General features: G+C 34.8%; 1 protein-coding gene across 24 annotated transcripts in view; it reads right to left on the bottom strand.

Moving 5' to 3' along the window:
• The window catches only part of Slmap (sarcolemma associated protein), a 149603-nt gene that overhangs the window by 29866 nt on the left and 107488 nt on the right, over positions 1–12249 (bottom strand). For all 24 annotated transcript variants that reach the window (XM_077796216.1, XM_077796223.1, XM_077796220.1 and 21 more), the window contains 3 exons: positions 7568–7627; positions 1466–1546; positions 1147–1206 (listed from right to left, as the gene is read on the bottom strand). In XM_077796216.1, the coding sequence (XP_077652342.1) occupies positions 1147–1206; positions 1466–1546; positions 7568–7627 (201 nt within the window). The remainder of the gene's footprint in view (positions 1–1146; positions 1207–1465; positions 1547–7567; positions 7628–12249) is intronic.

Here is a 12249-nt window from a genome sequence, read left to right as displayed (position 1 = left end):
ATAAAAGGATGGCTTGTTAACATCAAAGGTCCCCCAAGAAGAGTATTGATCAGTAAATGTGTTGGAAACCATGACCAAATTTAAGAACAAACTGGCAATTGGCTGCCTGGGCCAGCAGAATTCAGGAACTTCCCTGATTGTGGAATTCAATCAAAGGTAGTCCAAGAAGCCTTATAGTTTTCAGTATCCATGGGGGAAAAAAAGAAAGCCAGGAGGTCCAGATTAAAGGACACTAAGAAAATCTCGATGATCTCCCTCCATCCCCATCACTATACAACTAGGCCAACAGCTGGGTCATGCAGGGTGAAACTAGGACTCCTTTCAAATATAATCTCAAAGCTCAGGGACTGATTGTGATATCTCTTAATACCTCAGCCAGAACAATAGGCACTTCTTCAAAAAGAAACTTCCTTAGGCTCTTACTGTTGCTCTGGTCCCAGAGAGCTTCCTGGTGTCAGTCTACCACTTCTGATATGCTTAACTGACTGGGCTAACAGTCTATGTCAATTTTTCTTGTGTATAATAAGGCAATATAAAAGAGAATAAATGATGATAATCATAGGTTTATCAATAAGGCACCCCAATGTACTTTAAAGACACTTTCATAAATATTGATTTATTTCCTACCCATTTCTTGTAAACAAATATCAAGAAATAAATGTAATTCCTTTTTAGAGGTTAGACAAGTAAAAGATTTAATTACATGTATTGCTTATTTTAGCCATATCTAAAATTTCTCGGTCCAGAATTTCTTGATGAGTGCCCTAAGAACTAGGGAGATTAGAAAATTAGCAAATTTATACTGTTACCATATGAAAACAGCAAACAGGTGATTCTAGAAAGTTAAGGTTTTTACCTTATCATCATTATGTTAATAAGTTCAAATGTAAACATTTCATGTTTTACCACTTACTGCTTTGCCCTTCATAATCTTAAAATTATGATCTGAATTATTCTACATGTAAAATATAATTTTTTAAAGCATTGGGCACCAACACGAACATTTAAAATTTTAGTTTCTGCTACTTTACAGAATCTATTTTAAACTCTTAATTAAAAACTTCACACAATATATGACACAGATTTTTCTGGCAAAAGGTGAATCTGATATCCTGATTTATAATGTCATAAAAACTATTAAAGTACCTTTTAAAAGGGACACTTTAGCAAGAGGTTCATTTAGGTCTTGCTCATCCATTTGGGCGTCTACAGAAAGGTGAAAAAAGAGATAATTACAGACAGCACTCAGAACTATCAGCAATCTATTATTATCAAAATAAGTAACTAAATTTACACAGCTACTATAGTTGGATAGTTAAAAGTAGTTTTTAAAGAAATAGGTATCTAACAGTCAAGGGAGTGAATTGACAAATGAAAGCACTATTTTACCCCTACAAAGTTTGAAATCTCCATCTACATTAACTTGCGTACCTAAACTGCTATTTAACATTAGGTTAAAACTCACCTGTAGTGTCGTCGCTGCTTTTTTCCTTGCTTGGACTCAGAGTATCTGATAAGTCAGAGTCCTTTGCTCTTGCCTGGTTTTCTACCAAGAAAAAACATAAAAGTAAAAATCTTATTATAATTAAATATCTTATAACAAGAAAACTGCTTCAGGGTATGAATGCTCAAAATCTACTATTATGCAAAGTAGTAGATTTTAAAAATTAACTGAGATCACTGAATCTTACTTTGTCACTACCCCAGTCCAAAATGGAATGCTGGTTATTACATGGAGCTCACATTAAATTAAATTGCTACGCAGAGGGCTGGTTTTTTTTTTTTTTTTTTTGTTCAAGGTTGTCCACTTGCCAACTAGAAATAAAAATGAAGCAAGCTTTGTTGAAGTATTCAGAGAACTGCAACAAATATAGCAAAATTACCAGTACAATGTGGACATTGTATAAAGAGGATGAAAGAAAAAGGCTTTATTATATAAAAACACTAGCTAGAAGGTTGCCTTAGTAATATTTATACTCATGTAATAAAATCCTATAAAATCACATTTGTTACAAATACCTTTAGAATAAGAAAATAACAATCTATTTCTTTAGAAACCATAAATATGGAATCACACTGAGGAAAAACTTTTTTAAAAGTTTGGTACTTATTTGCAAGGGATGCTCTGCCAGGTCCAATGAAGACACCCTAGGCCTCGTTTTCAACTAATTGCTCTCAAAAATCCTAATTATAGGCCAACATTTTATTAAAGATGACTGGTAATTAATTAGGCTCCAGATTCTCATCTGTAATGGCATATTCACATATACTATGCTATTCTTTAGGGCAGCATTTACAAAGAAGGCAATTTCTCTGCCCAAAATCCTGTAGCATTTCCTCATTCTCCACAACCCCTCAGGCAAACTTTATGTTGCAGAATTTAGCTATTAGTCCCACCATTAATTCCCACAGGAGTTTTGCTTGAGTCATGTCAGCTTCTTTATAGGGGAGGTGTACCAGCTCATAATAGTCTACAATTTTTTGCTCAAGTAAGTATTTCCCTACCCTCAACTTGGCCTATTTCTTCTGTAAGACAAAGCTGAAGTCCTCATCTCTAAGATACTTTTCATTTCTCCAGGATGATGTTTATTTTTATTACTAACTTTCTGTGTCTTATTTATTTGCAAATGTATGTTTATAGTGGTACTGGGGTTTGGACCCTGGGTGCTCTACCACTGAGCTGTACTCCCAACCCTTTTATTTTTGAAAAAGGGTCTTGTGAAAGTCACTAAGGCTGGACTCAAACTTGCAATCCTCCTGCTCAGTTTCCTGAGTTGCTGGGATTAAAGGCATGAGCCACTATACCTAAGTCTATGTGTATATATTTTATTTTTCTAGTGGGATTACAAATTCACTAAGTGTATGCTTATTTCTTATAATATTATATGTTTGTACTATTTGTGGAAATATATATCAAAATTTTTAATGTGCAAACTCTAGTATTTTTTCTAAGGAAACAAAAGTCTGTAAGGTATATGCAGGGTACACTGATGCTCAATACTATTTGTTCATTATGGGAAAATGAAATGTGCATACTGTGGAATGGAAAATATTCAAGATACACTTACTATTAAGTAAAAGAGTATGTATAACTATGCAGAAAGATTCATGGCGAACATTTATTAATTTCATATAGTTAAACTATTATTTCACATTTTTGTAGTGACTATATATACTGTTTTCTAATTGAGATATTTTCCATTTTGAAAGAAATTAGAAATACATTTAAAACAGCTATTACTGTCAAAATACTTAATATATTAAAATGTAACTTGTTAAGGGTGTTTCATATTAAAACACTCTTAGAATTTGTGGCTTAATTTGCTTCTTTTTTCACTGCCATTTGTAGTCAAAAAGTCAACTGCTAAGTGACAGGAAGCTCAGATTAGAAGTGATCATCAAGGCCCGTGGGAACCTAATCTGTGACCTCTGCTACATTATGGTGTGCCACTGACAGACATTTCTGAATGTTCTGGGTTGGATCACAAAGTTACATTCTCAAATAAAACACGCTTGTACACCTAATCTCTATAAATGGATAGAAAAAGAATCATTCTGGAAGAACAGATAGGAAAATGGCTCTCCCCGGATGTTTGCTGATTTTTGACAATTTTATGATCTTTTCTTTGAAGTGAAACAAGTGTTGATGAACCCAACCTAATTCTATCTTAAGAGATAGAATTGGGAACCATCTTGTCACAAAGTTATTAAAAGTTCGTTTCTGTTTTACTAAGATAACTATTTGGCCTGACCTTACTCTGAGGGCTAATCTTATTTGGAATTCTTTCCCCTGCTCTAAACTCACCTTTGCCTGGCTCTCCTTGACCAGATAACAACCCTCCCTAAAACCTTAGCAGCCCCTCAGAAATTCTGATGTTGGAATCTCAATTTACTCCCTACCTTGAAAGTATGTGGATCATTAATCTGCTATCTGCCTTTGAATTATGCTTGCCAGAATCCTGTTAGCTGTAAGTTCACAAGACACCCCCATTTGTAAGTTTTTGTGCTATAAAAGCTTTTTCCTGGAGAGCTGGGCTGCTGTTCTCTGCTTTGGGTGAAACAGCTGCTGGCCAACTAGTTCTCTTGTGTACACAATATAAGCTTGCTTTAATCTGATTTAAAATTGGAGTCGGTGGTCTTTTCTTTGTGTCACGGATTTAACAGTGTGTATATTCAAAAGTATTTCCTTGACTTAGAAGTAAGTTTTGTCCTATATTTAGAGTATTAACTTGTGTTATAAAATTGCCTTAAATGTGGGGCACCAAATCTTCCATCAAGATCTCACTAAAATGTAAGCTCCTTAAGAGAATGAATTTTTGTCTGTTTGATTAACTACTATATTTTCTATGCATAGAACAATGCTGAAAGAGATGAAAGAAGAAAGGAAGTTGATTGAAGGTAGTACACATCTACTTTGGGATAAGAATGCAAGTTTTCAGGGAGTCAAATGATAGTCCATCATTGTGTGGCCTGATACAACAGGCCACACATACAAAATTAAAAGGGGGGGGGGCTGGGTATGTAGCTTAGTGGTAGAGAGCCCTGGGTTCAGTCTCCAGCACTGTAAACAAAACAAAACAAAAAACCCCCAGTGGCAAACCAACTCTATTCAAGAATGAAACACAAAACTAAATGAACTAATGTGAGACTATCCACTTATTTTCAAAACATCTATTCTTCAGTTAGAGCATTAACTTATATTCAAAACACCTATTCTTCAATTATGAAGGTGCCACCAATTTCTAGTATAAAAAAAAATCACTGGGTGTGGTAGTGCATGCCTGTAATCCCAGAAATTTGGGAGGTTTAGGCATGAGGAACACAAGTTTGAGGCTAGTTTGGCAACTCAGCAACTCAAAATAAAAAATAAAGAGGGCTGAGGATATATAGCTCAGTGATAGAGCACCCGTAGTTCAGTTTCTGTAACAAACCCTCCCCAATCCACCTATTACTGATTGTCTCTGCAGTGCTTAATAAGATGTATATTAATAATATATAGAAAATGGAAGAAAGCTATCAAATCAATACCAAAACTGTTCCCAAACTGGGAATCCTAAAAAACGTATCTTTGAGTAGACATAATTACAGATGGGTAAAACGAATTTAGTGGTCATATACAATTTCCTGTACCACTGGAACAGGAAAACAAAGTTAAATATAAAAAACGGTAAACCTGATAATAGTGTTTCCTGCTTACTAAGCAACATTTCATTAAATTCCCACAACAATCTGGCAAGTGAAAATTTCATTTTACAAATGAGGAAACTGATGTTTAAAGAGCCACAGTATGTTGCCTGAAAGCATATAGTTTTTTAATGGTAAAATTATCTTCTTGTATTCTTTCTATTTCTACTTCCAAAGCTACTGTAATGATTAGGTTGAGTTAGGCCTTAAACATAAAACATATACAACTTATGATAACACACTACAGTAGGTGAAATCTTTAGACGATATACTTAAGACTGTAACAGTTTGCAATTGTCAATTTCTAACAACTGATATTTTCAATGTAAAAAAGAAATTTCACCAAAAATATCACCAATGAAAGCATTAAAAAAAGAGACATTTAACCAGATTAAACAAAACAAAACAAACAAACAAAACAGCTTTATAAGCCGGACTGAAAACGTTTAAAATGTAACATATTTTAGCCATCCAGTTTGCTCTAAAGATTAATGGGAACAAATGTTGGCTACTGATAGAAAAATCCCTGAGTATATAAAACTTAGCTTTATATTTTCATTTTTAAAAGATGAATTTTGGGGGCTGGGGCTGGGGCTGAGTGGCCTAGCATATGTATGTGTTGGGGGGCTGGGGATGTAGCTTAGTGGTAGAGAGCCCCGAATTCAGTCTCCAGCACTGTAAACAAAACAAAAAAACCCACTGAAACAAACATCCTTGCACATTTGTTCAATTTGTTCCTTAAGATAAAAACCCAGGGCTGGGGCTGTAGCTCCATGGCAAAGCGTTTGCCTAGCATTCATGGGACCCTGGGATCGATCCTCAGCACCACATAGAAATTAACAAATAGGGGGCTGGGTTGTGGTTCAGTGGTAGAGCGCTCGCCTAGCATGTGCAGGGCCCTGGGTTCGATCCTCAGCACCACATAAAAATAAATAACAATAATGATATTTGTCCAACTACAACTAAAAAATAAATATTAAAAAATTAACAAATAAAATAAAGACATTCTGTCCATTTACAACTGCAAAAAATTAAAAAAAAACACCCAGAAGTGGAACTGCTGAATGAAAAATATATTCTTTAAAACTTTCAATGCATATTTTATATACAGACTTAATAATAAAATCAGCAGTACTGCATAAAGATTTTTCAATAATGGCACATGATTTGAAGCAAACATATTGAAATTTAGAATGCATTAATTAGAAGCACTTAACAGCAAGGCACTTTTCTTTCATTAAAGAAGCACTGATTCCTTCCCTCCCCCCAAGCTTTAACTTTTATTTCAAAGTGCTGGCTACTGAACCAACTAATCTGAATAGGTATTTAGGTGATGAAGTAAAAAGCTATTTTAAAGTGTGCTCTCATCTCCCTTTAATAAGATGAAATAAATTGCCATTTGTCCTAAAAATAGTTCGCTATTCTGAAACTCAATGCCTGTTTGTCAGAACAATATTAGTGATGCATATTCTATGCATTCTTTCCCCAAATAAGGTTATCTGCTGTGAAAAGAATTTCAGAATAGAAGCCACTAGATATCTGAAATAACAACATCTGTTTAGACATTTTAAAAAGCCAATGAATCTACTTACTTTAACATAACAAAATGTACTAAAACTAAGTATAAAATTTTTATCATTCATTGTTTTAACAGACCAAAAGGATTGCTAGTTTTACACTGGCAACGTCTAACAGAAATTCTACTATGACAATGAGCACATCCCACCCAGATTTATTTGCTTAATTTTCCTCATGCATAAAAGTGACTTGACAATATGATTTGATGCATTAAAACTCACTTTTCTTCTGTAAGTCTGATGACTGTAACGGAAAGAATTAACATAACAAACTACTTTGGACAATTGCTGAACCATTCATTACAAAATATAAGACAATTCTACAGACAAAAGTCACTATTTTTGTTTAAATCAAACTGAGATATAAAAAATCAACAAAACATGAAATATAAGAAATTTTAAAGGTACTATAACCCCTAGGAGAAACTACAAGCATTTTTCCCTATCATATAAGTTCATATTGTGTTTGATTAAAATTTTAAGATCAAAGCTGAAAATAATGCTGGAAGTGAAACAGATCACAACACAATTTTAATGCCTGAAGAAATCTATAACAAGCATTAACTTTCAAAAAACAAAAACACACATACATGCACACTTTGAAAGAAACTTCCCAATCAAGATAATCTTTCCTAAAAGAGAAATCCAACTATTTTATATAACATCTGAAATTGTTACTAGATGGCCATTTTGTAAGCTGCAAAAAATAAACTGATGGTTAAAATACTATGACCTTGAAAATTTACACTTATCTATCTTCATTATCCCAGAGAACTCTGAAAAACCATAGAAAAACAGAAACGAACCTTTTGAAAGCTTTGTTTCTTCTACCACTTTGGTTAGATGCCCCTCTACGATCAGCTTCTCTGCCAAAGAAAATAAATGTTACTATCCAAGCCCAAATGGAGCAGCATTTCCCTGAGCGAGGCAGTGTAACACATTCCATGACCAAATTTAAAGATGATAACATTACTCCTATGACCAAGCTTGAACAAAAACTTGAACCTGGAAGGGGAACTAAGAGAATTTAAACTATGAGAGAGCAATCAGGTTAATGCAGAAAACTGCGGGTAGGGAGACAATTGCATTTTATTTTCATTAGATTGCACCTTATTTAATAAGTAAGTCATTGTGAACTGACTAAATTAAAACACTGTCAATTAACTAAATTGAAATAATGTATGCATTACCTCCATACTTATAATTTTTTGAGAACATTTAAAATCTATGAAATGGCCTATATGAAAATGCCTTGCTTCCATATCTTTCAAAGTTTAGAAAATTAACCTTTACTAGTTATTAGTAGATAGTAAACTCCTGTTTATTGCAATGAATCAATTTGTTTTGTCTATACTGACGTATTTTTAAAAAGCTCTAGACATGTATATTTTCCATTTGAAACAGGATTTAATTATTTGTCTATTCCTATTTGAAGTCATAGGTTAAGTCAAACTATACTATTCTCCAAAATAAAAAATTATTTAAAATACAAAAAAAGCAAGTCTAGATCTTTTTATGAAGGAATCAGAGGAAACAACCAATGCAACCTCTTTCTTTTTTAACTAAAAAAAAAATTTTTTTTAGTTGTAGTTGGACACAATACCTTTATTTATTAATTTTTACGTGATGCTTAGAATTGAACCCAGCGCCTCACACGGTGGTAGGTGAGCACTCTACCGCTGAGCCACAATCCCAGCCCCCCCCCATTTTTAAACTCTTATTTTTCAGTTATAGATGGATATAACATCTTTATTTTATTTATTTTTATGTGGTGCTGAGGATCAAACCCAGGGCCTTGCACATGCAAGGTGAGCACTCTATCGCTGAGCCATAACCCCAGCCCCCAATGCAACCTTTTTAAGTCAAGGATATTGAGCTGAAATAAAGTAATTCTAAAGGAATTTTACTTAGACGAGAAATAAAAATTTTGTCATACCAATAGTTTACTTTTCCCTGCTGACACAATTCAACAAAGATGCCTATAGAACATACTTCAGGAAAATAAAAAATTCTACAACTTAAATTAAAAAAAAAGTCTTGTTTTATGTAAGATTATTAGTAAAGGTATAATGTATCTTCTTTATAATTTATTTGAAATCATACTTTCATATTCTACATTTCACTAGAGAGTATAACTATTCTGAATATCCCTTTTTAAAATCCTGCATGCCAATTGGTATCCTTCAATTTATTTATTTATTTATTTATTTAAAGTAGTATAGGGTGCGGTGGTGCATGCCTATAATCCCAGAGGCTCTTGAGGCTGAGGCAGTAAGTTCAAAGCCAGCTTCAGAAACAGTGAGGTGCTAAGCAACTTAGTGAGACCTTGTCTCTAAATAGAATACAAAATAGGGCTGGGGATGTGGTTCTGGTTGAGTGCCCGAGTTCAATCCCTGGTATCAAAACAACAACAACAACAAAAACCCAACAAACAGGGGCTGGGGTTATGGCTTAGCAGTAGAGCACTCATCTATCACGTTCGAGGCCCTGGGTTCGATCCTCAGCACCACATAATAATAAATAAACAAAATAAAGGTATTGTGTCCAACTACTTCTAAAAAATAAATATTAAAAAAAACCCCAACAAACAAAATAACAACAACAAAAAGAGTAGTACTGGGGGTTGAAACTGGAGTTGCTTAACCACTCACCGACTTACATCTCTAGTCCTTTTTTTTTTTTTTTAAGAGAGAGAGAGAGAGAGAGAGAGAGAGAGAGAGAGAGAGAGAGAGAATTTTTAATATTTATTTTTTAGTTCTTGGCGGACACAACATCTTTGTTTGTATGTGGTGCTGAGGATCGAACCAGGGCCGCATGCATGCCAGGCGAGCGCGCTACCGCTTGAGCCACATCCCCAGCCCTCTAGTCCTTTTAATTTTGTATTTTTGAGACATGGTCTTGCTAAATTGCTGTCCTTAAGCTTGCAATCCTCCTGTTTCAGCCTCCTGAATTGTTGGGATTATTGGTGAGTGCCACTGAGACTGGCCATGCCTAGATCTTTTTATTTTGTATTTTGAGATAGGGTCTCACTAAATTTCCAATCTGGCCTCAAACTGGTAAGCCATCTGCGCTAGTCTCTCAGGTCCCTGGGATTACAGATACGTGCCACTGGACCCAGCTTCTTTAATCTACTTTTGCAGTTTGTGAAATAAGTGCTGTATTCTTTTACTCTTCAACCAGCTGTAACTTGGCTACACCCATCATTCAGTCACTGAAACGACTCCATGATCATTACAAACTTTTGTCTGCCAAAGCCCATAGCTATTTCACATAACTTTCATTTCTTATTGACTATTTGTCCCTGCTTTTTTAAATTATCTAAACCTTTCAAAGTAAAAGGTTTAGATAATTTAAAAAGACATCAGTCCTATAAGAAGTAAAATGTAAGATGTCCTACCTGTCCTCTTACTCCATTCTATTCCTGAAATTCACTTCCTTCCTACAAGCAACAACTTTTTAACTTTTAGTAATTTTTTTGTTATTTACATTTATATTACTAAATAATAAACTGATTTTTAAACTCTTCCATTTGAGGCATCACTCACTCAAAATCTTTAGGATTATTCTCTGATATGTTACTTACTATTATCATCACAAGAGTTACATTTTGCTAGTCTATAATCAGTATTCTTATTGACTATTTTATATATGTGTCATATAATATGATTATATTTCCTTTCTTACACAACACTTAGTATTTTTGGAGTTTGTAATGCCACATTTTGTTTAATGATTTTAAAAAATCTCTCTCTCAAACACAGTCCAAGTTTTAGGAGAACAATAAAATTCCTCAATACTGTCAAACATCCAGGTAATCTATCACATTATCCATCCATCCTTCCCTTCTCTCAATCTTGTAATGTGTGTGTGTGTGTGTGTGTGTGTGTGTGTGTGTGTGTGTTTGCTGGAAATAAAACCCAGGATCTAAGCTCTACCACTGAGCTACATTCCCAGCTCTTTCTACTTTTTATTTTGAGACAAAAGTCTATTTTTTTGAGACAAAAAAATCTCTCAAGGTTGGCCTGAAACTTGGAATCCTCCTCCTCAGCCTCCTGAGTGGCTGGGATTACAGGTGTGTGCAATGTACCTGCTCAGTCTTTCAACCTTATTGCTCTAGTCTGTGTTGTATCCTGTACAAAACTCCCTGACCCTAGATTTTAAATCTTCCTTTCCTATTTTATTCTCTTGTTTTTTTGTAACACTTCTGATAATATCCTGAGAAGTGGTGGACAGAGGGTAAAAGCTTTTGTAACTTTGTTCCTCTGAAAAACCTTATTAATGTTCTACCCTCACATTTATTTGATTGACAGTTTTTTTTTGTACCACGGATTGAACCTGGGGTGCTTAACCACTGAGCCACATCCCCAGTCCTTTTTTATACTTTATTAGAGACAGTGTCTCACTGAGTTGCTTAGGGCTTTGATAAATTACTGAGGTTGGGTTGGAACTCAAGATTCTCCTGCTTCAGCCTCCTGAGCCTCTGGGATTATAAGCATGTGCCATCGTGCCCAGCTTGACTGACTGTATGATGAGACATAATTCTATAAGAAATAATTTTCCTTTAGAATTTTTAAAGCATCATATTTCCTTTCTTATACAATATTGTCTTCTAGCTTCTACCTAGAAGGTAAGCCTGATGATAGGATGACTCCTGTTCTTGAGTATGCATACATAGTAGAGATTTCTTGTGCTCAGTTATACCTGGTCTGACTGTTCTTTCTGAGTACCTAGGAGGATTTTATGTCTGAGCTCCTTAGAACTGAGGGAAGTTCATAGAATGCATGCTAGCCAGAGCACTTAAGAGAAAGTGGGACTAGAGTGGGACTATTCTATCCCTTCTCACCTCCCACTAAAGGAACTCTAAAAACATATGAAGACAGCAACACCATAAGATGGCAGGCTCTATCAGTCTAGACCCCTAAGTGACAATGTGGAGCACATCATGCACATGTACCGTGAGTAAGAAATAAATGTTTGTCAAATTAAGCTATTAAGACTTCAGGTTTGGGTGCTGTGCTTGTAGCTCAGTTGGCACAGTGTTTGCCTAGCATGTGTGAGGCACTATGCTCGATCCTCAGCATTACATAAAAGATAAATAACTAAATAAAATAAAGGTATCATGTCCATCTACAACTAATATCTTTTAAAAAAAGATATCAGGTTTTGGGCTGGGATTGTGGCTCAGTGGTAGAGCACCCAGTGAGACACTGGGTCCGATTCTCAGCACCACATGTAAATAAATAAATAAATAAATAAATGTCCATCAACAAGTAATAAAAATAAAAAAATAATAATAAAAATAAAAAAGATATCACATTTTGACAAAAACAAAAAAAGAAAAATTCAGGTTTTGGAGAAAGGAGAGAAAGAGAGTAAAGGAGTAAAAAAGGGATTCCTAAGCTTATTTGCTACTAAATTATAATTGGGGGGCTGGAGTTGTGGCTCAGTGGTAGAGCACTCCCCTAGCACAGGTGAGGCCCTGGGTTTG

The sequence above is a fragment of the Urocitellus parryii genome, chromosome 3, assembly GCF_045843805.1.
Source record: "Urocitellus parryii isolate mUroPar1 chromosome 3, mUroPar1.hap1, whole genome shotgun sequence".
In the NCBI taxonomy this organism is placed as follows: Eukaryota; Metazoa; Chordata; class Mammalia; order Rodentia; family Sciuridae; genus Urocitellus; species Urocitellus parryii.
Note: the sequence above shows the minus strand (reverse complement) of the source record. Positions and strands in the feature narration are given on the sequence as shown.